Below are 26,794 nucleotides of genomic sequence, written 5' to 3' on the forward strand. Positions count from 1 at the left end.
AGATGCCATACTGAAATTAGTGGGCATAATTCCAGTAATATTTTTATATTGTCCTATATGCATAATAGTTGTCAGGCTATTTACTTTTTATGTTATCTGCTCTATATCTTGATTCTTACCAACATTAGGCAATCGGATATCTGTTTGGTTCTCTCTAATAGAAGCCAGGCTTCTATTTAGAATAAACCACAGTGCAAAGCATATGCAAAATTAGTCTAAGCCCACTGATTCGACTGGAGTATCTCTGTATAGGATTTCACTGCCTGTAAGCTAAACATTCATCACCTGGGGACCATAATAATACTTGATGATACAAGGCTTCTACTTATAAAATACTCCTTCAAAATACTTGCTATTATCTTTTTCACAGATTAATAGGTTGAATGAGTTTTGCACATTATGTAGAAGGGCAAAGAATTATATGTTGTAACATTAGGACATAAGTAAGTTGTTTTAGTCCCTGACCTGGCTAGCCCAGGTGAGCCAGATCTCGTCAGATCTCAGAAGCTAAGCAGGATTGGCCTTGGTTAGCCATTGGATGGGAGACCAGAATCACAGGCAGAGGCAGATGATGCCAAACCACCTCTGTTACTGTCATACCATAAAAACCCTACCAGGGGTCACCATAAGTCAGCTATGACTTAAGGGCACTCTCCACCTCCAAGTTGTTCTAGATCAGGGGTGCCCAAACATGCTTAATGTAAGAGCCACATAGAATAAACATTAGATGTTTGACAGCCACAAGACATGATGCATTGACGTGACTTCAGATGAAGAGGTGGGTTTGGGGGAGTGTCCTGAAAGTGACATCACAGGAACGGGTGCGGTTTTGGTGCAGTATGCTGGAAGTGACATCACAAAAATGATGTCACATCCTTGATAGGTTTCACCCCCAAAGTCCCCCAGGTATTTTCTGAATCAGACCTGGCAACCCCAATATTTTTATTGAAAATATGAAAGTCATGGAAAGAAGGAAACGGGAAGGAAAGACATAGGAAGAAAGAAGGGAAGGGAGGGAAATAAACTAAAAATAAAATGTATGGCCCTGGCAATACTCAGAGACCTCTGGGAGCCACACAATATGTCTAGAAGAGCCACATGTGGCTCCCGAGCCACAGTTTGGCCACCCCTGTTCTAGATTTTCCAGAGGAAAGTAAGGAACTAGACACTCAGCTGCCATTTTTATGGAAGCCACTAGCGTATCATAACATTTAGCTCTGAACCAAGAGCCCATGTGATCTGGCCAATATATTATTGACCTTCGACTTGGAAATCTGAGCCTAACCATGTTTATTTACATGAAGAGAAGGGCCATTGATTTCAATGGAACATGCCCAAAGCAAGTTTACCTTGGGATTAGATCCTGGCTCAGTATTAGACATACTTTTCTTTTTGTATAATGGGAGTTACAATGACTTACGTTACAAGTTTGTTGGGGCTGACCATACTATATATATATTATAATAATGAAAGTCACAGATCCCTGAATTCCTGTCTTCTGGAATTTCACAAGGTTTCCCAAATTTGATTTTGAATTGGTGAAGATATATAGTAGTTGTTATTTGTTACCTGAAAGTATATGGCATAATCCCTTTGTTACTATTGTTGCCGTTGTTTACTGACAGGCATGTCGCAACTTTTCGGACGATGCAACTTGCAAGGAATCTTGCCCACCTTTGCAAAAATACGATACATACGATTATCAGATGAAAAGCAACCCAGACGGAAAATACAGCTTTGGGGCAACTTGTGTAAAGAAGTGCCCACGTAAGTCTGATAAATTTTGCTAAGCAGTGCCTGTTCAGGGTACACCAAAGGTCTTCCCTATCTGGGGTGCATCAAAATACTTACTTGTAATCTGTGACTCATGGAGATATTGTCGTGTCCTCAGCTGTTCATTCTAGAGCAATAATTCCCAAACATTGTGCAACAGTCAGTAATATTACAGGACCCTTGGAGCACAGAGTACCCATCTACAGAGGATGTTGCTTACTGTGTGTGTGTGTGCATGATTCAGTCCTCTCACCTTCCTTGAGTTTTCCTGCTATGTCTTTACATCTAGTGGGTGTGAATGAACCATTCATTCCCACTCCAGAAACACAGAAGAATTACTCACATTTGGTGGCCGTTATACCAATGCATGACTATCCTGATTTCCATTGTGCCTCCAGTTTCTGTTCAGGGGAGAAAATGTGTCTCAGCTTACAAGAGTTTGGGAAACATTTGTTAGGGAGGAGCACATGGAAAACATACAGATTTTATTTTTACATTAAGCACCCAATATGCTTAAGCACTCGGCCCTGTGGCGCAAAGTGGTAAACTGCACTACTGCAGTCCAAGCTCTGCTCACGACCTGAGTTTGATCCCAGCGGAAGCCAGGTTCAGGTAGCCGGCTCAAGGTTGACTCAGCCTTCCATCCTTCCAAGGTTGGTAAAATGAGTACCCAGTTTCCTGGGGGTAAAGTGTAGATGACTGGGGAAGGCAACGGCAAACCACCCCATAAAAAGTCTGCCAAGAAAACGTCGTGATGCGACGTCCCCCCATGGGTCAGTAATGACTCAGTGCTTGCACAGGGGACTACCTTTACCTTTTACCCAATACTACCATAAGAGTACTCGTATTCAGTGTGTCCATAAGAGTACCCTTATCCAACTGGTGGGACTGTGCTCCATTTTCTTCTGTGGAAGTATTAGCTCTGCTGGGTCCGTTTAATATCTTTTTTCAGTTTATTTATTTATTTATTTATTTATTTATTTATTTATTTATTTATTTATTTATTTATTTCAAATTTGTATTCCGCCCTCCCCATGAGCGGGCTCAGGGTGGATAACATTAAAAATACAATTAAAAATTCATTTAATTTATTTAAAATAAGATGGTGGACAGCCTTCACAGGGAGGGTTAAGATTTATACACCCCTTTTTTCCAGGCCGGCGGAGGCCCAGCCTCAGCCATATGCCTGGTGGAACAACTCTGTCTTGCAGGCCCAGCGAAAAGATAGTAGGTCCTGCCAGGCCCTGATTTCAGCAGACAGAGCGTTCCACCAGGTGGGAGCCAGGACCGAAAAGGCCCTGGCTCTAGTTGAGGCTAGGCAGGCCTCCTTGGGGCCAGGGACCACCAACAGCTGTTTGTCCCCTGATCGGAGTGTCCTCCGGGGAATATATAGGGAGAGACGGTCCCGTAGATATGCTGGTCCCAGTCCACACAGGGCCTTATAGGTCAATACCAGAACCTTGAATCTGATCCGGTACTCCGCTGGCAACCAATGCAGCTCACGTAAGAATGGTGTTATATGCGCCTTATTTGGCACATGTTAATGTAATTTTTTTTGTGTCGTACTGTGTATTTGAACAGCTGTTTGTACATTGACAGTTTTTATTGGAAAGGCAAGTTATATCCATTGACATGTCAATTTTTATAAGAAAGGCAAGTTTTATCCATCAATATGTAACCAAAACACTTTTCCTGTTTTTAATGCCTTCCTGTCTATTCCAGATAACTACTTGGTAACAGACCATGGCTCATGTGATCGGTCATGTCCTGTGAACACTACTGAGGTGGAACAAGATGGCATTCGAAGATGTAAAAGATGTGATGGCCTATGTAGCAAAGGTATGAAAATTATATATGATATTGTGCAGTATAGGTTAGCGTAGATTCTTAATATTGACTGTGGGTTTTTTGGTAATAACAAAAGCCATTAGGAACAGTGAAGAAGTGAGCCTTTGGCTGCATTCAGATGTCATGACAAATTCTAAACGGAGATTTGTTGGTGCTGGGCACAAAAACACTGCTTGTTTACTGTGCTCCAGAAGTCCCCAATCTTTTTCAGCCTGTGGACATTCTGGAATTCTGACAGGGCGCAGTGGGTGCAACCACAAAATATCAGGGAGAACCTCTGTCTTTTCAGGATTATGTGTCAGCTTGTTCACCAACATCCTGCCTAATGCTGACTCCAAGCACCAGTTCAGAACATCAATAACATCCTTGGAATTAGGTGGAAAAGAAAGGTATCCTCATATTGGTAGCACCACAGCCCAAGTTTACTGATGACCTTTCCCAGTGGCTTCATATAGATACTAAACAGCATGGGGAATACGAGTGAACCTTGCAGAACCCCACAGGCCAATGCCCATGGGGCAGAACAGAAACCTCCCAGCTATTCAACATAGTAGTGTCCGTGGAGGTTTTTGGCAAAATAGGTCTAGTCACTGCCTCCTTGAGTGTGGACAGCACAACTCCCATTCTCAAAGAAGCATTTACTCACTCACCTTAACCCATTGATCAGTCCCCCTCTGTCAGCTTTTATCGGCTAGAAAAGGCAAAGGTCAAGAAGAGTACCAGCGGTATGTCTCACCTCTCCAAGGATCTTGTCCACCTGTTAAGTTTTTCACCTGTCTAGGAAGTGTTCAATTGGGCTCCATACCACTGTGCCCATCAGCATGTTTTCTAGCCCTCACTTCTTCCCCAAAGCATCATTTCCCTAAGGCTTGGAACTAAACCTGGCTTTTTTCACCTTGTTAGAGCAGGAGAAGCTTCAGAAAAGCCCAAGGGCTTCACCTTTGTGTCTGCAGGGCAACCCTTTTCAAAAACAGCTGCCGCCATCATAGGAGGATGCTTAACTTTAGACCTTCCAACCTTTTGTAATTGCGTGCCGTGGCCAGCCATTTTGTGGTAACCCCCACTACCATTTGTTGAATTTCCGAAAGTGCCCACAGGCTCTTCACCGTGAAGAATCCATGCTCTGTACCCATTTGTTGTAACATCTGAATGCAACTATAGATAGCATTACTGAACTGTACCTAGCCAGTCATTCTTTACAGGCTCATTTCCAAAAAGCAAAGCATAATAATTTCACCAAGTAACAATGGATAAACTACCGTGGCAAAGACTAGTTTGCGGTGTCCCTTGGATCTGCAAGATCTTTATGTGTATGCCGAAGTTTCCAAAAAAGGCAATTGCTGAACCATGAGTGGGGCATGTAGAAATATATGCTTATTGAGCCCTGACACTTGGTTGTTTCCTTTTTACCAGTGTGCAGTGGAGTCGGAATGGGCAAACTTAAAGATGTACTCGCTGTCAATGCATCCAATATCGACAATTTCATAAACTGCACCATAATTAATGGCCACCTCTCATTTCTGAAATTAACATTTTCAGGGTAAGTCATTGCTAAGCGTCTAACATGGGCCAGAGAAAAAAGTCTGGGCTAGCTTTTCTACTCGATCAGAGTCAAAGATTCCATTGTTCTGTTTCTTTTAGTGATAAACATACAAAAACACCTCCTTTGGATCCAGAGAAGTTGGACATCTTTAAAACTGTTAAAGAAATCACAGGTTAGTAATCTCAGTTTGCTTAAAAACTTCACCAAGAGACAAGATTTTCAGATTAGAAAAAAGCTAAGGTTGTGGGAAGATAGCTTCTCGGTGGTTAAAATAGCTGGACATTTTATCCTAATGTAAATTAACAGAGCCAATTCTGCATAACTGTATTCAGCTTCAGCATGACCAATGCTTTCATTTACTGTAAGCTGAAGAGAATTGGATCTGAAGGAACAGTTTGATACACTGATGCTGGTTCTGATGCCAGAAATAAAACCAAAACACTTTTACACCTGGGAGATATTTTAAGCCTCTGTAGGGGCAGCTAACTAGCTTTTACTTGTTACAAGCTCAGAGATCATTAAATGAAGTGAACATAAGACGCCAGGGGCAGTTGTGTTCTTGGTTTGTCTTCAGAATTTGGTTGGACTTGCTGTCTGTTTCAGAGAGGCTTAAATAACTTCGGGACCTTTTAAAAGACAAATCTGTCCCAATATTATTTGAAAAATAGGTCTCAGCAATTCACAGGACAAGCCATCAGAAGCTCAAAGGTTTTAAACCCCCTCGTGCACCTCACGTTCCCACTAATTAGTTTTTCTGAAAATGGAAGACCTCTACTTGCCTCAGGATGACTGCAAAACCTTGCAAGAGAAATATGAAACCTAGTTTTAAATGTGAAGTTATGAAAACCTGATTTTGTATAGTCAGCATCATCTAGCAGCTTAATTTTAGCAAAAATCATCTGAATGGAAAAGCCAAGAAGTACTAAAGCTTGAGGCGTCTTCTGGAGTGCTTTGCTTTCTTGAATGCTTAGTTCTTGGGGAAATTAATTGCTTGACAATGGCTGCAATCTTGAGAACAATTTCCTGGAAGCAAGCCCCATTAAATAAAATGGGACTTATTTTTCAGTAGACTTGCTTAGGATTACTCCCAATATTGTTCTGGTTCATGCACTCACCGGGCTGGCATTCCACTTTGGAGCGCTAGCAGGATTAATGCGCATAAAGTCACTTGGTAAATAAATGCTGTATGTAGAGATCTGATTGTATGAAGCCTTGTCACCTTGTTTCCCCTTGAAAAGCAAATCCTTCCTATTCACAGCACGGAGAGAATAACAAATGTATTCTTGAGTGCTGCGTTTGAATGTGATAGTTCCCTGACCCCATTATTATCAGGCGATGATTAGATGATACAGCCTAATTAATCATCTTTTTTTTTCTGGCAAAGAGGAATAGGCCCCAATTTGGGTGGGGTGAATAAATTAAAATCTGGAGAGCAAGGGACAGCTCAGAATGAATAGTTGTGTGTGCACGCTTCTCCCAGAACATAATGCCCAAAAGCCAGAGTTGGCCACCCTCACTGTGTATAATTGTGAGGAATAATTGTAGTTTTAGAATTCTGCTCTGTTTTTTCTTCTATTTTTTTGTCCTGTATTTTGAAAAGGCCTTCACTATTAAGGGAAATAGCCGTGCTTCTGTGTCTTGCTGAAAGACACACGGGTTTCCAACAGGATGGTGAAGAAGCAAAAACATCTGGGCTATCTCACGCTGCTCAGGTCTGAAAGACACCAACTTCACAATGTTTAGTTGTCTCGGTGGCCTGCATGTAAACTGTTTACAAGGCAGTGTTAAAATAGCTCCATACTCCCTGAAATGTCACTGTTGGTTTTGAAGTTCTCATTAAAACACAATCATAGAAAAGGTATTTTTTTCCTCGATTTTTTAAGAAAATCCCTTGTTAATGCTATTTTTATATATATAAAGTTATTTTCCCCCTCATTTTAGGATTTTTGGTGGTCCAGGATTGGCCTGAAAATGTCACTGATTTGAATGTGTTTGAGAATTTGGAGGTTATACGAGGCAGAACAAAACATCAGTGAGTACAGCCCACATACCAGAAAACCATTGATGTGTATACAGCTGGGTTTGTTTAGGAGGACTTCAGCCCTTGGTCTTCAGTTGCTGGTTCATGACCTGCAATTAGGTTGCAGACCAACATAAAATGGGTTGCAAAAGTCGTGCTGCCACTCCTTTCTCATTTTTCGGAGTGGGGTATATTTTTTTAACCCTCTCTGGTCTCCCATTGATGTTGCTGATGCAGTTAATACCTGGTTACCTGTATCAACGTCCTGCGTCTTAGAACATGCACTGGGCTCCTGGTTTTTGTTTAAGAGGAGGAGGAAGACAAGGGGATGGGGAGAGAAAGAAGTTTCATCCCAAAACAAGGTATAAACACAAAACTGTTCAGTTTAACTGTGGTAAAGAATGACTTCTGAATACTTAAACAACGGTTACGAAGTGGACCAGGGATGTATAACTGTGGTTTGAACTAGTGTGTAATTATATTTTTTTATTAAGCATAGTTGAATCATCTGCACTAAGCAAGCCATGCTGACAGCAGTCTTCCCACCTTCCCCCATCTGCTTGCAAGATCATACATTTAGGCAGGGCTTTTCTTCAGCTGGAACGCAGTGGAACAGAGTTCCAGAGCCTCTTGAAAATGGTCACATGGCTGGTGGCCCCGCCCCCTGATCTCCAGACAGAGGGGAGTTTAGATTGCCCTCTGCACCGCTGAGTGGCGCGGAGGGCAATCTAAACTTCCCTCTGTCTGGAGATCAGGGGGCGGGGCCACCAGCCATGTGACTATTTTCTCCGCGGGCAACCCACTGAGTTCCACCACCTCTTTTCCCAGAAAACAAGCCCTGCATGTAGTTATCCTTAGCATTTTCCTGTATATAGGCCTGCACAGCATGTAGTCATCCTTTCTCACTGAGACTCAAGGCAGATTACATAGCAAAGCCCGTCAATTATTTGATGATCCCTTGTGTTTTTAATGTTCCAGTAGGCAATGGAGGGCTGTGTTCACATTGACAAGTTATACCAACCTGCTCTTGCCACATTTGCCCTGAGGATCAATATCTCATGTAAATAAGGTGAAGCCTGTTTATTCAGACTTCATAACAGGATTTTTGTATCTGTGAGTGATTCTGCACACGTTGGATAATGCACTTCCAATCCTCTTTATAGATCATTTGAAACAGATTTTTTTCATGTACGGAACAAAAAATCCACTTCAAACGATTGATAAAGTGCATTGAAAGTGCATTATCCAACATGTGCGGAATCAGCCTTTGAGTAAGATGCTTCTAATATGCAGATAAGTGCCATGATCAGAATCCTCCTGACCATGTAAATGAAGGGATGTACAAATAGGACCTGCCCGTCTTTTTTTTTTCTGTCGTTATGGCCATTTTTGTTCCGCTTACTTTCATTGCCGGTGTTCTTTACTGCATCCTGCCTGCTTGCTTACATACCCTTTTTTATTCGGTTTTAGTAGCCAATATGCAATTGCTGTCGCTGGCCTGAATATCAGATCTCTGGGATTGCGTGCTCTCAAGGAAATAAGTGATGGAGATGTTGTGATTTTAAAGAACCCGGATCTCTGCTATGGCAACACCGTGAATTGGACTGCTCTTTTCAAAACAAACAATCAAAAAACAAGGATCTTCAATAATGAAAATGAAACAGAATGTGGTGAGTAAATCACTTTGTTTAGTTGGGAATAATTTATGCATTTCAGAAAACCTACTTTCCATTATGGTATGCAATAGCAACAAACGTGTTTTCAATCAAATTTTCTTCTCAGCTCACTTACCCTTTACACATGCATCAGACTTAGAGCCAAGCTACAAGTGACGCCTGACCCAGATTGGACACTTGTCAGCTTCCCTCAAGTTTTGATGGGAAATGTAGGCATCCTGGTCTTGCAGCTGTAATGGAGAGTCAAGCTGTAAAACCAGGATGCCTACATTTCCCATCAAAACTTGAAGGAAGCTGACAAGTGTCCAACCTGGGTCAGGCGTCACTTGTAGCTTGGCTCTTAGACACATTATTTCTTCACAACAGTCAAACAATATTTCAACTCTGCGTAGTCCTGCACAAAATGCTAAAATGACTTCAGGTGGGTAGCCATGTTGGTCTGCAGTAGAACAGCAAGAATCAACTCCAGTAGCGCTCTCAAAGACCAACAAGTTTTGCAGGGTATAAGCTTTTGAGAGTCAAAGTTCCCTTTGTTAGATACAAATAGAAAAATATTAAAATTGTAACCTCTCTCTCTCTCTCTCTCTCTCTCACACACACACACACACACACACACACACACTGAACTTCTTTGCTGCCACTTTTGTCTATGACCATCATCCTGGCCCTTTCTCCCATTCCTGTAATCAGAAATTAGAGGAGAACTTGAAATTGTGTAACTCTGAGGAACAGAAAGGTTTGTGCTGTGTTGATAAAATGGGTGTGAAGGGCAGGCAGTGTTGATAGTTAGCTGTTTTAGATACTGTGATGTAAGAGGAGAGCAGTGTGACTCATCGTTTGATCAGTGACTTCCTGGATTTAATTAGTTGAACACTGATTGAACATTAGTGGAGATTTGAATCCTGATTCTTCTCTGTAGTTACTTTCAAATGCTATCTTTTGATGATTCCTAAATTATGATGCTATATAGCCTACATGCTGCTATGCAAGAAAACTCTAAAGAGACCCATCTTTTTATTTTCTACGTTTATTGTGGTATAGATATTGACTTTAAGATTTTCCTCTCTCTCTCTCTTAGCTGCTACAAGACGAATTTGTCATCCACTCTGCTCGGATAACGGGTGTTGGGGCCCAGGGCCTTCCCAGTGCTTTTCTTGTCGTCACTTTTCTCGCCAACGGGAGTGTGTGCAAGAGTGCAACATTTGGCAAGGGTAAGAGTTGTCTCTACCATATGCAAGAATCACAAAGAAGGTTGCAGTGGGGCACACAGCAGCTTGCGCCAGTGCATCCCCAGTCATGTACTAGATAGGTGATTTTTCCTTCTCCCCTGCAGTTTTAGTCTCATGTCTAAAACAAAACAGGATTCCTGTGGCAATTTAAACACATTTGTTGTACTACAAGCATTTGTGGACCTGAGCCTCTGTTCTTCATCAGCTGCAGTGAAGTGAAACCACTATTAATGAGATTGTTATACACAAAGAGAGTAAAGAAAAAAATTGTGAACTTTGGGTTAAAAAGTCTGGTGTGTGACATTTTTGTGCAAAACTGAAAAGTATGCAAATAAGCATAGTGATAGTTGAGATCAATCAGATCATTCATATTCACCAACTGGAGTTTTACAGAAGTTTTATTAATCTCGGGGATACATTAAAGCAAAACTTAAAATCGCCAGCATTTTTTTTTTTGCCATAGAAATATTTTGTTAAGTCTTGTTAAAGGTCTCTTCCATTAAATCCTAGCGCAATGGAACTCAGTAGGTTGGATCCTGTCAGTTTTTCTGTTCAGTCTCACGTGATTCTCCTCCTCACTGCAGTCTCTATTTCACAAGGCTTTTTTCTTGCAATCTTGAGAGCTGCAGTAGCATAGTAGTTAAGTGGCTGGGCTCCAAAGTCAGCATTCTGCTGGTTCGACTTCCACTACTGCCGGTTCGAGTCCACTGCTGCCATGAACTCTGCAGGTGACCTTGGGTAAGCCACTCCTCTCAGCCCCAGCTCCCCAGCCGTATTCTGGGGATAATGATAACATTGACTTTGATCATTGATAACATTGATCTCTGTCTTTTGGTGCCACACCTCTGAAGATGCCAGTCACAGCTCCTGGCGAAACGTCAAGAACTACAATGCCAAGACGATGGCTATACAACCCGGAAAATCCACAACAACCAACATTGACTTTGTTCACTGCTCTGAGGGTGGCACTAATCTGTCCTGAAGGGCAGTATATAAGAGCAGTTTTTTTTATTATAGCTTTTTTGTTGATCAAGAGCCACTCTTCCTTGTTTTGCTCACAGAAAAGCTAATAGGTTCCAACCTTCATCTTTCATTATGTTACTGAAATAAACATTTCATACACATTATCTTTTCTCCATGTTACAAAATGAAATCCACTATTTGCCCCCCAGTTGAAATAAAGAGGCAGACACAAGGCTTGGGTAATAAAGGGCCACTTTTTATTTATGGCAGCAACATGAACTGCAACAACTTGAAACCTGGCAAGTGCGGGGATGGGGGCAGGGCTGCGCTGTTAAGGCGCCAAGCCCCGCCCCCTCCCACGTGGCCCTCCGAGGCCGGGGGAACGCTGCCGCTTTTTCTCCGCGGCGGCAAATGCAGCCCCCGGCCTCAAGCCCTTGGCTGCCCTTGGCTGCCGGCCAGGTGGGGGCCAAAATGTTAAAAAGAGGTGGAATCCAAACAGCTACTTCAGGTGCACCTAACAACTTAGGCATGTCCATTCACATTTTTTAAAATATCAAAACTGCTTTTGAAAATCAGCTTCAAAATGTGTTTGTAATGCTGCATGTTATTTGAGAAATGGAGGCACAAAGCCCCCCACTCTGTGTCTGGGGATCCAGATCTGGGGATCTTTGGGATCCCAACCCATGATTATGATCCTGAAATAAAAAGAACCAGTATCTGTAAAGTATGTGATTGACTCTTCCACACGTTTCTCTTACTTTCCCTTCTGCAACTTACCTAACTGCAGATGTTGTCTTTTTAAAGTAAACTTCCTCCTGGTGATGTTTTGACCTACATGCTAAATTGGGCCTCTTCTCACATTATATTATGAACATATATATTTTAATTAGTGATACGATTAGTGGTCATGCAGTAGCTAAGCCATCTGTTTTCAATTTCCATCCTCCAGTGGTTCACAGAAGTCATGGCTCTAGTTATCAGATCATTTCAGTTTAATTTACATCATTTATAATTTATATCATTTTTTAAAAAAATGCCCTCCCACTCACAGGAAAGACAGAGTTTGCTGCAGCTGGAGGAAGGGAAAGCCGGCTAGCTTGACGCTGCCTTCTTTGCTTATAACAGGGGTCCCCCACTGCGGTGCCCATGGGTGCCATGGTGCCCTTTGACACCTTTTCTGGCACCCACTAAGTGCTTTTAGAAAATGGGTGGCACCATGTGGGGGGTCTTGCCTAGAAGGGCTTCTTATTGGCCGCTGGAGATCTGATTGGCTGTGCAGATTTTTACAATGTTGTTTCAGCTGCAACAGCCTTGATAGTGTTGGTATTATTCTCTCTCACTCCTCTTTCCCGCTATATTTTTAAAATCACCCCTGTTTTCCCCTACACTTGGGTTTCTTCTGTGTGTGTAGCTCCAGTTTATGCAGCAGATTTTCTGGTTGGCTCCACCTCCTATGGCAGCCATTTTGTAGTTCCGCCCACCATCCTGGGTCAGAATTTCAAAGGTGCACACAAGCGCAGAAAGATAGGAGACCCCTGGTGTATGGCACTGTGGGGTGGAGGAGGAAGGCTGTATAGGGGCTGACATCTACCTCAGCCACCTCTCTTTTGACCATCAGCAATTGAGGATGGTAAGGAATAGCAGATCGAGGTCAAAAGGAGGAATAAGTAAAGATAGAATCATTGAAGGCTAAAATGTTTTTAGCTTGTTAAATGAGAGCTTGCCAATCTATTTATCCTCTTCCCCAGAGGACCTTTCTCTTGTCTTTACTCTACGATGGCTCCTCTGCTCTCTGTTTCTTTGCCGCAACACCCTCCCTACACTGGCCATGAGCTCTCTTGTGCTTTTTCTTGTGGGTGGGCGCTTCTAATCTGCCGCTCGTGCAGTTGCACCACAACCTCTCCTCATACTCAGGCATAAGCTCTCTCAAGGCTGACTTAACATATAATATAGTCCATATATACCAGTTTGGTGTAGTGGTTAACAGCAGCAGGACTCTAATCTGGAGAACTGGGTTTGATCCCCCACTCCTCCGCTTGAAGCCACCTGGGTGACCTTGGGTCAGTCAGAACTCTCTCAGAGCTCTCTCAGCCCCGCCCACCTCACAGGGTGATTGTCGTGACGATAATAATAACACACTTTGTAAACTGCTCTGAGTGGGTATTAAGTTGTCCTGAAGGGCTGTATATGAATCAAATGTTGTTCATTAAAGAAAATACCCAAGGGCAGAACTGCATGTGGCCCCAGCACACAGAATGCAAACGGGGTAGGATACAGGAATACTCCTCAATCCCCACCAAACTCTCTTTTGTCCTAGCAGATCTCACGGCTGTGCCACAGTTTTGACAGTAGGACATGGTCTAGGTTTCCATTGATATGACAGTAATCTACTCCCTCAATACCACCACTTTCCTTGCTCTTTACAGATGATGTCTGATTTCCTGGGAGTGTCAGTATGACAACTTCCACTGGGGGAGCTGTGTTCAAGTGCAGTCCTGAGGGTTACATCCTTCTGTTGCAGTCAATGGTCTTAGCATGGCGCTGTAAATCCGCTGCAGGCAAAGTCGATTTGTAGCTCCTTCCTTGTGGCATGTGCTGCATCTGATTTCTTTCGTTCATCTGTAGTCCACATGTCTAACTGGGCTCTGGCTCATGAAAGTTCATGCCACAATAAATATATTAGTTTTTCAGGTGCCATGTGATTCTTTGTCACTTCAGTATGACAAGAATATTGTTAGGTTGACGATGGTGTGTCCTAGAAATGTTTAGAAGTGCTAATGCATTCTAGCATGCCTTTTCCAGTGGCACTTTTTTCCAGTGCGGCAATGTAGTCTTCCTGTGCTCTTATTCTTGTGTAATATTTGTATAGTTTAAATGTTTTGATCAGATAATGTAATGTGTTGTTGGCTATCACTTAGATTCTCCTTTCCTTACCATTTCAGGGAGCCACGGGAGTTCAATGATCTTTCTACCTGTGTTCAGTGCCACCAAGAATGCCTAGTGGACAATTCAACTGAAGCAACTTGTACAGGACCAGTAAGTTCATGTGATCTTGCAATCTAATACACCACAATGTGCTAAAATAAAGTGTTGCCTTCCTATTTATTTGTATTTATACAATGCAGTAAATGGGGGCGGGGGGGGCTGAATCTATTGCAGGGCCCCAAAACTGTAAAAAGGCTTGTCAAAAGGGCTTGTTATGCAAGCCAGGATTGCAAGCCATAGAGAAGCACCTTTAAGACTAACCAACTTTACTGTAGCATAAGCTTTCGAGAGCCACCGCTCTCTTCGTCAGATGCACCTGACGAAGAGAGCTTGGTTCTCAAAAGTTTATGCTACAATAAAGTTGGTTAGTCTTAAAGGTGCTACTGGACTCTTTACTATTTTGCAACTACAGACTAACTCAGCTAAATCCTCTGGATTTAAGCCGTAGAGAAGGACCAAAAGACCCTTTTGCCACCCAGGTCTCTTGCATATGACTGTTCCTTTGAAGATGTAGAGCAAGTCCGAAATGGAAAGCTTGCATACATTGGAGCTCCACGCAGGCTGAAGATCCCACGCTCCTAAGCATCTTCTGGTCTACGACAAGAGTATGCAGAAGTTGTAAGCTAGAAAGAGTCACCATGATAAAGATGGTTGATTTATTCCACTGTGATTATATATACCTACAACGGTTGTGGGAGGAGAGGGGAAAAGAAAAACATTTTTAATCTTGGATGAATATTCATTTTTTGGTGTCATGGTGGTAAATATTACTCACATGTATTTTATACGCAAAAGTAATTATATTTCATGAAAAACTGGATTATCTTCCTCTCCTCACAAAATCAGTATATATGCCATAATTCTCCAGGGTATGAAACAGGTCCCTTATTGTAGCAATACACTGAATAGGAGAACATGTAGAGCAAATCCAGATAAGAGAAGTGTTGCTGTTTGCAGTAGTTTTAGAAAGATTTAAACATCTGGGTTGCTGCACACAGGTTTTTTTTTCATTTCTGGTGGCTTCAGCTAGTTTTAAGCAGCCCACTGGGGGAAGGCTAGGGCATGGGTAATGTAACAGTATTGGGGGTGGGCAGGGGAAGGCTGAGCAAGGTTTGAGCAGAGACAGGACAGAAAAAGCAGGACAAAATCAAGTTATGTAGTAATGCATTTAATAACTGTGGTTGTTGTGGGTTTTCCGGGCTGTATCGCCGTGGTCTTGGCATTGTAGTTCCTGACGTTTCGCCAGCAGCTGTGGCTGGCATCTTCAGAGGTGTAGCACCGAAAGACAGAGATCTCTCAGTGTCAATGTGTGGAGAAGATGGTGGCAGGTAATTTATATAAACCCACCTTCCTGAGTAGATATAAATTACCTGCTAACATTTTCTCCACACATTGACACTGAGAGATCTCTGTCTTTCGGTGCTACACCTCTGAAGATGCCAGTCACAGCTGCTGACGAAATGTCAGGAACTACAATGCCAAGACCACAGCGATACAGCCTGGAAAATCTACAACAGCCATTGTTCTCCGGCCATGATGCCTTCGACAATATATTTAATAATTACTTGTGTATCCTACACCTTTTCAAAACAAATGGGAAAAGAAGGAGGAGGGCCCTGTTTGGATAATTGAAAAAGCTATAGTGGGAATAGTGGGACCTGCACCAGTCATACAGGACAAAGGGGCTGCATCGAAGACAGGAATCAGAGACTTTTGCTTTGAGTCAGCTGAAACTCTTTGTGGGACTCTTTAAGGATTAATTACATACTTGATTGTATACTTTTGTAAATCAAACAATTTTTGTTGAATTTAACTAGGTAAATGTTTGAATATGTTCTTTTCCCTGTGCATTTTGCTTGAATTCACAAAACATTTTTTATTGTTTATCATTATATTTTATACTTAAATAATACTTTACTTCATATCCAGGGTCCCAACAACTGCACAAAGTGTGCTCACTTTATGGATGGACCTAACTGTGTTAGAACTTGTCCTAATGGTATTTTGGGTGAAAATGATGTCTTAATCTGGAAATATGCAGACAAAAATTCATTGTGCCAACTGTGTCATCCAAACTGTACCCGTGGGTGAGTTGAAGCACGTTATTTTAAAACAGATTGAGATGATGGATTTACAATGTTTAATTTGTGGATTTCACAAAAATAGCAAACTGTTAACTAGCTCTTGAACTTAAAAACGAAATACAATCAAAACTGAAAGATCTGCATGGGTTACCCATCTGTTTCTGGGCACAATTCGAAATGCTGGTTCTTGCCTTGAAGGCCCAAAGCAGCTTCTGGCAATTTTATCTGAAGGACCATCTCCTCCCATCCTGTCCAGCCTACCTGTTAATATCTGCTGCTCAGTCCCTTCTTTCTGTGCCCTTTTCTTTAGAGGTGGGGTGGGTGGCAAACACTGACAGGGCATTTTCTGTGGTGGCGCCTCTCTTTTGAGACACCTTTCCCCGTGAGGCTTGCTGGCTACTACTTTACTTTTCTTGTAATTGCCAGCATAACATGCATCATGTTACACTAGGAGTGAAGGAACAGTTTATGAAAAAGCAGCCCTAATATAACTATGGTAATATTTAAAGGGCCCATATATTTTGGGCCAAAGTGTTAAGTAAATTCACCGTCAATAGAAGTATGAAACAAATGTTCATTGAAATTGTTCACAGCTGTGATGCTTTGAACATTATTCTTTGATACATGATCCATGTTTATGGCTGTAGTAGAGGTATCTTTCTGAAGAGCCGGGTTTGATTCCCCACTCCTCCACTTGAAGCCAGCTGGGTGACCTTGGGCTAGTCACGGCTCTCTCAGAGCTCTCTCAGCCCCACCCACCTCACAGGGTGTTTTGTTGTGGGGATCATAATGGCATACTTTGTAAACAGCTCTGAGTGGGCATTAAGTTGTCCTGAAGGGCAGTATGTAAATCAAATATTATTATTATATATTATATCTCCCTGTTGTTGTTTTACCTTGTGCAAAGGAACTGTATACTGTATTCGCAGTTAGATCCCTGCCTTTTCCCGAGAGCTGTTTCTTGCCATAGTTGAGGCACAATTCTTTCTGATTTTGTGTTTATGGCAGCACAGAAACGCAGTAGCATTAGAGACTACATTCAGACTCTCCTTTTCATGGTAAATCGGGAGCAGAAAGCAATACCAGCAATAACACTTATTAAAATATAATATAGAGCAGAAGTTGATAGCCAAAAACCAAAAATGCTTCACACCCCAAATATTCTTCCCACTGCCATTATTTCACGTTGCTTCATTGGACCAGCATGCTCAAAGGTGTGTGTTCCAAAGTTTGCAGTAGTAATTAGACTTCATAATAGTGATAGTTGGAGAATTAATTTTCAAGAAGAGAGCTTTGTGTTTTTCTTTAATTAAAAAATCCTTCTTTTTCAATTCAAGTTACATGCTCAGTTGAGCCTTTAGCCCTTCAGAGTAATTATAACAGAAGAGAACTTCCAGTCTTTAGTATAACTATATTAGGTTCTCCCATTTTAGGCTGTGTTCCTTTGGTCACACATTTAATCTGACTCTCCATAACATATAGAGCATTCAACAATATTTTATTCAAATGAATGAGGACAAAAAAATGGAGATGCGTTCTATTTCTTCTCTTCACTTTCATATGGGGTTTGCCGTTCTCTTTTATCATCTTCAGCTACCCAAGTACAGTTTACACTTTAAATTCAGGTCTTCCAGACACTCCTTTGCCTGGAAATATGCACAAATATATGAGTAAGTAACCCTGATCCTCACCCCAAGAAAATATTTTTGTACAAGAACATATTTTTAAACAATGTGCTTATTTTAAACAGCATCCTGTTAAATAGAGCAAATGGGGGCTTTGTGCATTGCAGACACAACCGGTTTGGTTGCTGGTTGCTAATAGATTTTTTAAAAAATCTTTTCAGACAACACTGCTTGTGTTCTGCTTGCCCTTTTTTAAAAAAAACAAAACCAAAACCTTTTTTCCTGTTCTAAATTTTTCCTGCCCATTTCCTCTACCACCACCTCCTCCTCCTTCTGTAGTGTTGTAATGATAGGTGTAGCAGCTTTCATTTTTTTTAGAGAACAAGTCTCTAGCCCCTTCCATTGCCTTTTCCCTCCAATCTCCACAAGGAAATGGGCTAGAGACTTGGGGGGGGTGTTAAATGAAATCTGGGAAGTCAGAGAGCCTGCCACACCTGTCATTACAATACTGTAGTGCTAGCGATATGTTTGTGCAGATTTTTAAAAAAAATAATTGTAAAAGCCCTGGCAGCCCAGGGAAGAGGGTGTAGCCACTTCGGGCACTGTTTGAAATGGCCACAGTGATTTACAGATAGTTCATAAACAGATGTAAATGCTGTTTTAAACCACTGCCCCACATTGCTTTACACAAAGTCAGGGCAGCTACAAATAACAACCGGCTAAAACAGAATTGTTGGTGTAGATACTTTCCTATTGGGTAGTTCAGTGTTGCTAAAGATGTTATATTAATTATTTATGCTTAAATTCAGCAAGATACACAGTGAAATCCTAAGCAAACTTACCCCAGTCTTAGCTCATTGAAATCAGTGGGCTTAGATTGGAGTAACTCTGCTTAGGATTTCACTGTTCATCTATGTGTTCACACCTTCCCGCTAGTTTTTCAAATTTGCAGCTACCAAACCTTATTGTGGCTGTCCTAACTGTTGATCATGTTGCATTTTGCTCTGTAAACATCCTAGCTATTGATTATATTGTATTCACTTAAGATATTTAAATCTGCCTTTGATATGTGAGAAAGGTAGACTATAAATAAACAACAACAATAATAATAAAATGTGAAAGGATCCCTTAGCCATGATTTAGGGAATTCCTGACTGAAATCTAATGTTTACTCTTTCTCACCCTCCACCCCCAATTTGTAATACTGGGGTAATAATATTGCCCAGTCTTAAACAATTCTTATATAGATTACTGAGATAATGTACAGAAGTTCTTTATTGTAGTATGGTTGGGTAACAGTGGCAACTGTTTTATAAGGTGAGAAAGAGACCTCTAATAACATATCGCTTTATCATAGGCAGTTTCTGACTGACAAGTAAATTTAGTTGTTATCTACATTCTGAGATCTTTTATATATAATATCTCTGGGAAGAAACTTACAGCCTTGGATACAGAATTGCTTTTGTCACTGAGAAGTTTAAACAAACAAACAAACAAAAAAGTTAAGAAAAAAGACTCAACTAGACTTTTATTCCCCCAATGCCCTTGGCCTTCCGTTTCTTTTATGGTAGTAAAGAAACCTGTTCTCTTTTATTCTGAGTGATCTGTGAGTAGCCATAAATCTTCACAACCTAGCAGTAGTAAACTAAATTGGAAACCGTGGGCACCGGGCAGAGGGAAAATCTTGTTAAAATTGTGATGGAAAATTGGCCCTAACCAGCTGTGTCTTACCAAGTGAATTAATATTTATGTGCGTGCAGATGAAAACTTTAATGTGTTGATGGTAAGCTATGAACTGCATAGTTTCTGGGATCATGCTAGCCTTCATTTTACAGTAAACAAAGAGCTGTATTTCAAAGTCTCTGTCAGTAACTAAAGACCCTTAGCATCCCCACCATTTCTTCTTTTAGTTTCTGAAGAAACACTGGAAAAAATAGTTCCAAAACATCGCAGGTTATATTTCTGCTTTTATAAAGCATAATAATGTGCTTTTGCTGTGTTTCGTCAGAAAATGTTCCACTGAGGGCTCAATTATATGTTATTGTTTCTTCCTTATTATAATAGTAAAGAGTCCAGTAGCACCTTTAAGACTAACCAACTTTATTGTAGCATAAGTTTTCGAGAGCCACAGCTCTCTTCATCAGATGCATTTAGTCTTAAGGTGCTATAGGACTCTTTACTATTTTGCTACTACAAACTAACATGGCTAACTCCTATTCCTTATTATAAATGACTTCTTTTGTAAACTAATCCTGGAGGTGCATTAACCAAAAAAAATTAAATTAACTATAAATTAATTATAAATATCTGAGAAGTGAACCCTGGAGTTCAGCTCCTTAGCAAACCATTTTGATATGTAGCCCTCTCCCCTAGACCCTGCTTCTGCTCCCACAGCCAGGAAGGGAGTACCGGTGCGTGCCCAAACTCGGTACCAAACCTGTGCTGCTTCAGGTGGAAGAATCACCTGTTTAAATTCTTCCCATATTAAAGATGCCTGTATGCAGAAAAATAGCACATGGGGAGAAGGCTGTTTAATATATAATCTCAAGGGAAGGAACAAATGCTTATCAGGGCAGTGAACAGAGGTATAGACTAGGACCACCAAACAGAGTTTGTCTATGAAGTCTTTGTTGCTGAATCTTCACCCTGAATCGTAAGTCACATTGTGTAGGTTAATGGCTTTCCCTTACACACAAAAGTATTCTATTGTATAGGATGGGCAGCTGCATTGAATAGACTGAAGTCTGGCATTGAAAACCTTAACCCTGTCTCTGGATGTTTTCAACCACTTGCTTTCCTATAACCAAGAGTGCTAAAAGTGAACATTTTGTCCACTCCCAGCAGGCTTGCTGATTCCTTTCATGTAGACTGCAAAACAGTTGTCTCTTTGTGATGGGTTTCTTTGTAGGATCAGGATGAACAACCTTTTTGAAGTTAGTGAACAAGGCAGCGCTTTTTAAAGAGATTGTGTTTATAAGGGGGAGGCGGATGAGTGTCCCGGATTGTACTGGAATAATAACGTTCTGGCAGTTTCTCTTCTCTGTGCTCTTAGAGACACTGGAGTCTGAAGTTGTTCCTTCGGTAGAACACACAGCACCCTAACCTCTACACAGAGGCATCTGGTTCAAGGCTCTTGATATTTTCCAAAACGTTTTATTTCCTTAGCAGAAAACAAATTATTGGTGTTCTGAGACAATATTTAAAATGTCCACTGAGGATGCTGTCTTAATTAATTTTGCTATCTTCCTTCCCCAACCCCCCTCTTTTTTTAACAGATGTAAAGGACCAGGACTTGAAGGCTGTCCTAATGGGTAAGCACTGTAAATTAATTATATGTTCATGAAGAGCATATCGAATACATATGAGTGTTTGTATATGTATGATTTTATATAGAGGGAGAGGGAGAGGCCGTGTGTGTGTGTGTGGATGGGTGTGTGTGTGTTGGTTGGATCTAAACCATGAGGTAGGATCCAAATATCCCCTTTCACTCACAGGAGGATAGCTTTGAATCCAATCCAATATTTAATTTACCCAATTGTGATGGATATAGCTAGAACTATAGGTGAACAGTAATTGGATTTGACCAGGGAAATCATGGGAGATGCCTTGCACACATAAACAGGGCTAATCCAACCTCATAAGCTAGATATGCTACAAAAGGAGTCTGGAGGCCTAGAACAGAACAACCTTGGAGAGGGGCACAAAACAGAGTTGTATGGCCTTGTGTGGATTAGAAGAACCATCTAACTCATATCAATATATACAATTAAGGCCCAGGCGCAGAGAGTGTCAGAGAATGACAAGAATGTCTCACTTCACAGAAGCTGAAGATATGATTCAAGGATAGATGTATTCAGGGCTTTTTTTCTGGGAAAAAAGGTGGTGGAACTCAGTGGGTTGCCCTTGGAGAAAATGGTCACATGGCCAGTGGCCCCGCCCCCTGATCTCCCGACAGAGGGGAGTTTAGATTGCCCTACGCTCCACACATCGGCTATGTAGATGCTTAGGGCTTCCTAAATGCATGTCTATATCTGAATCGGGCTGGACCAGAGTCTTACAGGCCATGTCTTCCTCACTGGCAAATGTTTTGAGCATTCATAGAGTAGAATTCATAAGTGTATTAATGGACTGGCTAATAATTCTCCTGGTGAATGCAGTCTATGTGCATTTGCGAAAAAGATCCACTTCCCCTTTTCTCCTTCCACTGATAGGCTGGGATTTGAGTGGCTGGTGCACAAGGGAAAGAATCCAGAGGCCCTCAGAATCAAATGAAAAAACATGGTTTTAAAAATGCTTTTGTGTGAAATGCACATGAATAAACTAATGGGAAAATCTGAGAGGCAAAAGATACAGAAATTTAATTGCAGATTGTCGTGGAATCTCAATGCAGCCAACAGTAACCACTTTGATTGGACCGATGGCTGATATTTCTTCATATGTAGGTTTTGAACTAGAGCACCTCATGAAGCAGTGATCTGCTGTCAAATGGAAGGACCTTTTAACATCAGCATATTGAGCTGAGCTTTCTTTCTTGTTATTGCTAGACATTATGATAAAGTGTATATACGGCGATGACTTGTGTCTTGCAAGGACCTTACAAGGACCTTTGGGAAGGAGGACGCTCCATGTGTTTGATTCACAAAGACTCATGGCCAACCCCTCACATGGGCCTGTCGTTGCTGAGAGGGTGGGTTTTGCCTATGCAGAAAAACAGTCTTTTTGTCCCCTTTCATTTCAAAGCAAAGCTGTGAGCTGTAGGTAGCCAACGAATACCAGTGAACCACCTTCACTGCTCTTGCATGTCGCTTTAAGATCATTGGTATTTGTTCTTCATCCTCAAGCTCCAAGGTCCCATCCATTGCTGCTGGAGTTGTTGGAATCCTGTTTGTTTTTCTTCTCATTGCGCTGGGCATTGGTCTTTATGTGCGGAGGCGTCGCATTGTCAGAAAACGGACGTTGCGCCGGCTGCTACAGGAAAGAGAGGTAGGTACAATAAATGAACCTAAAATGCATCCAACGCTGGCTGGAGGGGTGTTGGGGTCCCAGAACCTTTCCAGATGATCAACTTGCTATTCCTAATTTGCTGCATAGTATCTGGGTATCTTCTTTCCAAGGATGGTGTCTGGCTTGGCAGCAGAGGTTCACATTTCCAAACAACAGTATATTTTGTTGCTGAATAAATGTGATCCCATTCCGCCTGCTAACAAGAGCAATTGCAGTTTGGCTGCTTGATATATGGATAGTGGCTGTGACGGTACTGATGAAGAGCAATGCAATTCATTCTCAGTTGCCTGCGTCATGTTATGGGCCCTATCACTGCTTTATCATTGCTTTTTTAATATCTCCCTTTTCTCCCTAATGAGAACCCAAAGCAGCTTATCACATCATTTTTTCCTCTTCCATGTTATCCTTGCGACAACTCTGGGTTCTAGATTATCCTAGGTTAGGCTGAGAGATTGTGACAAGCACAAGGATATCCAGGAAACTTCTGTGACGGAGCAAGAATTCAAACCCTGTTGTCCCAGACCTAGTCCAACACCAAAGGGTATTTACTTGAGCAGTGAAACTAGTTACCCTTAAAGCAAAGTGCGGCAAAGTCTCTTGTTGTAATTCCACCCTCGTAACAAGGCTATAAAAGGTAGTTCCTGAGTCTTCAAAGTTGTTCTTGCATCTCTGGGGCTGGTCAGTTGTATAAGGAAATGGTTATGCAATCAACAGAGTCAAGTGCTCAAGATTTTGGGAGAGGGTACAGTAGCATGTGGGATCTGGGGGTGGTAGTATGGCATATTTAAATGCTCTCCCATTTAAAAAAAAAACCCTGCATCAAGAAAAGCTACATGTGAGGGAGACGGCTAAGCTGTATCCTTCTCTCTGGCATGTTGTTCTCCTGCACAGTAAAAGTATTGGGGGGGGGAAACAAATGTGCCTCCTCCCCATGCAGCCTGCAGTGGCCCAGGCAGAGCTTCACCGTGATTCTGCTGAACTGGCCCTGCGTTTCTTTCCTCCAGGCCAAATATTCTTCTTGTGAGCACATTGTCCAGCCTTTTCCTTAAAAAGGGCTAAACAGCAGTAGAGCTTTTCTCTCCTTCTCTGTCATCCACAACAAGGCAACCATCATACAGGAAGGCTTTAAATATCATCTGCATAAGTCCTCCAAAAGAGCTAATCTGGTGTATCAAAATACTGCCCTGATATAGTACAGTACAGTATATAGCTTATCGACACCAGCTATCTTGATGCTGCATTTTATTTTAGACCAATTGCTGGCCTACTCCAACTTGACCTTATTCTGAATTTTTTAAGCAAGCTTTTATTGACATACATAAAAACAGAAGATTTTAAATACAGAAATGAGTCCATACAGAATGAGATTAAAATTACAGATAGGAACAGGGCAGCAGTACAGCAAAACCAGTACAGAATATTACTTGTCAGGGCATATAAGCCATGGCACTGTAGAGAAACTTTGCTACTATTTCAGTTATTTCCCCATCTGGGTTGTCAAGCAGGAACTGAACCTTAAAATCATCAGGAAACTCTGAAAGTTGTGCTAATATAGTATGTAGAAGATCCCGGTGTGGCACCAGATAAAAAGGGCACTGGAGAACATTATTCTGCAACTATCTACCACCTCAATTGTTACATGATTAGTGAGGCTGTTATATGAGCTGCCAAGAACATGACGTGGGGATGTTTAAGAGCTATAAATGTTACAGTGCAAATGAGAACTTTGCCAGGGTGGTGCTCTTTTCAGAAGCCGCATCACCATGACATATCTACTCTTGGACCAGCAATGGCCAGCATTTTGGATCAGTATGCCCCAAGTCAAGTACAAACTATGAGTCTCTCTACATAAGACGTCTTACACGGGGACCCTCAAGTGTAGGGAGACGCTATGTTAGCCGGGAAGCGTAGTTTTAAAAGGCAGAGCCAGCGGAGATCGCTCCTCAGAGGGTTTGTTAATCTCATCATCACCTCCCCAAAGGGAAGGTGAAATTGATAGAGCCTTCAAGGAGGCAAAGATGAAATTAATAAACTCTCTGAGGAGCAGTCTCTGCCGGTTCTGTCTTTTTAAACTACCCTCCTGTAAAGAGGTGAAATTGACAAAGCCTTTGGCTCTGTCTTTTTAAATTACGCTTCCCAGCTAACACTACATCTCCCTGCACTTGAGCATCCCCGTGTAAGATGTCTAGTGAAGAGAGACTCTATGAGAGAGCCTCTCTCTAATGTGAGACTGAGAACATACAGTTTTGCCTCTGCTCAACTGGGCAGCAGAACAGTGGAAAAGAAGCAGGCAGAAATGGCCCAGCACACCAAGGCTCACCATTCTGACGAGGTATGCCGCAGAACTTGTATTGTTTGTTTATTTTATTTATTCATTCATTTATACCTCGCCTTTCTCCCCAATGGAGACCCAAAACATTCTGCTGTTCTCCATTTATCCTCACAACAACCCTGTGAGGTGGGTTAGGCTGAGAGTGTGTGACTGGCCCAAGGTCACCTAGTGACCTTCTGTGGCAGAGTGGGAATTTGAACCTGGGTCACCCAGATCCTAGTCCAACACTTGCCGTACTCATGTCTCAAATCTATACACAAGAATCTATTCGGCAGGGTTGTTGAATTTAGGACTATGATGCTACTAGTACAACTTTTTCATATCAAAATGTATTAACTATCCCAGGAACACTTTGTGTAAAATGCTGTCGTGTTGCTATCCAGGAGGATCTGATTTCTTGTGCTTTATAAATGTTCACTTTTCTCTGTAGTTTAGCTGAAATAGTTAATTTCCAGCTGGCTTTCAAGTATTTTTTAGAAGTACAGGACATAACACAAACTGGACATAACACAAACATAACACAAACTTTATCTGCTTTTCAAATCCATAGTGCTGCTCTAGTTTTTCTTACCTGTATCTTAAACAATTTTTGCCCAGATGTAACCTGTTCTGGGGTTGTAATTAGGGCTGTGCGCTTCAGGATCCGCTTTGGGTAAAAAAACCCGAAGCGGACCCAATCCAGAAAGCTTTGGAATACTGAAGCAAAGCTTTCCAAAGCATTCAGAAATACTTGGGAAAGCTTTGGGGCTTGTTTAAAGGGCAAGCAGCAGCGGGGCCCTTTAAACATCAACCCCCCCCACCTCCCCCCCACCTACCTTGCGGTGGCTCTGGGCCAGCTCCTCTGCCGCCCTGCCGCCGCCGCCACCACCACAGGAATACCGAATCTCCCCGCCCGTGCACAGCCCTAGTTGTAATAGCAGAGTACAGACAGTATCAGTTTGTGTTATGTCCTGTACTTCTAAAAACAAGTGAACTAACTTGTAAAAAATAAATAAATCTCCTCCTAAACCATGTTTTTTTTTTTAATTGAACAGCTTGTTGAGCCTTTGACACCCAGTGGAGAAGCACCAAATCAAGCTCTCTTAAGGATTTTAAAGGAAACAGAATTTAAAAAGGTCAAAGTTCTGGGCTCTGGGGCTTTTGGTACTGTTTACAAGGTAAGTTACCACCTTTTCCTCCTCTGGGTACAGGTTCAGAACTTGCAGATCTGAAGGGGGAATAAAATTTGTATCTTGGTCAAAACATAACACATTGAAACCAGTATTTCACTTGATATCTAATGCAAGATATTTGAATGTTTAGCAAATATTTGAGCTTTTAGAGAACATTTCAGTAATCTGAGGATGCTCTGGAGGAAGAAATTAATTTCTGTCTGCTTCAGTGTGTTAATAAAGTTTTAATAGGATTTAAAAACAGATACAAGAGAGTTACTCTATCCCTAAAGATTTGTACCAGCATAATATTAGAGCAGCACACACTGGAATGTAATTTTGTATGGTACACTGGAATGCCGTATACTAAACTCATAGGTTTTAGAATTTACTTATCAGGCTGAAAGAAGCTCCATAAAATATGGAACAAATATAGAGTCTGACCCTGGCATGTAATTACGCTAAAATTATGTGTTAGTAAGACACAAAGTGAATATTTTTATTGTGACAGAATATTTGTTCATAGTGTTACGGTTGCAATAACCGGTTGGAATTATAAGC

The 26,794-nt window shown here is 41.6% G+C and overlaps 1 protein-coding gene across 3 annotated transcripts in view; it reads left to right on the forward strand.

Moving 5' to 3' along the window:
* Positions 1–26,794, forward strand: part of EGFR (epidermal growth factor receptor) — a 197,500-nt gene that overhangs the window by 134,786 nt on the left and 35,920 nt on the right. For all 3 annotated transcript variants that reach the window (XR_008597872.1, XM_054992123.1, XM_054992125.1), the window contains exons 7-18: positions 1,626–1,767; positions 3,496–3,612; positions 5,035–5,161; positions 5,263–5,336; positions 7,106–7,196; positions 8,655–8,854; positions 9,939–10,071; positions 13,995–14,088; positions 15,967–16,124; positions 21,022–21,057; positions 22,588–22,729; positions 26,117–26,239. Coding sequence is in view for 2 of the 3 variants with exons in the window: in XM_054992123.1 (XP_054848098.1) it covers positions 1,626–1,767; positions 3,496–3,612; positions 5,035–5,161; positions 5,263–5,336; positions 7,106–7,196; positions 8,655–8,854; positions 9,939–10,071; positions 13,995–14,088; positions 15,967–16,124; positions 21,022–21,057; positions 22,588–22,729; positions 26,117–26,239 (1,437 nt within the window). In the remaining variant the exon portion in view is untranslated. The remainder of the gene's footprint in view (positions 1–1,625; positions 1,768–3,495; positions 3,613–5,034; positions 5,162–5,262; positions 5,337–7,105; positions 7,197–8,654; positions 8,855–9,938; positions 10,072–13,994; positions 14,089–15,966; positions 16,125–21,021; positions 21,058–22,587; positions 22,730–26,116; positions 26,240–26,794) is intronic.

Source organism: Eublepharis macularius, chromosome 11, assembly GCF_028583425.1.
Source record: "Eublepharis macularius isolate TG4126 chromosome 11, MPM_Emac_v1.0, whole genome shotgun sequence".
Taxonomy (NCBI): domain Eukaryota; kingdom Metazoa; phylum Chordata; class Lepidosauria; order Squamata; family Eublepharidae; genus Eublepharis; species Eublepharis macularius.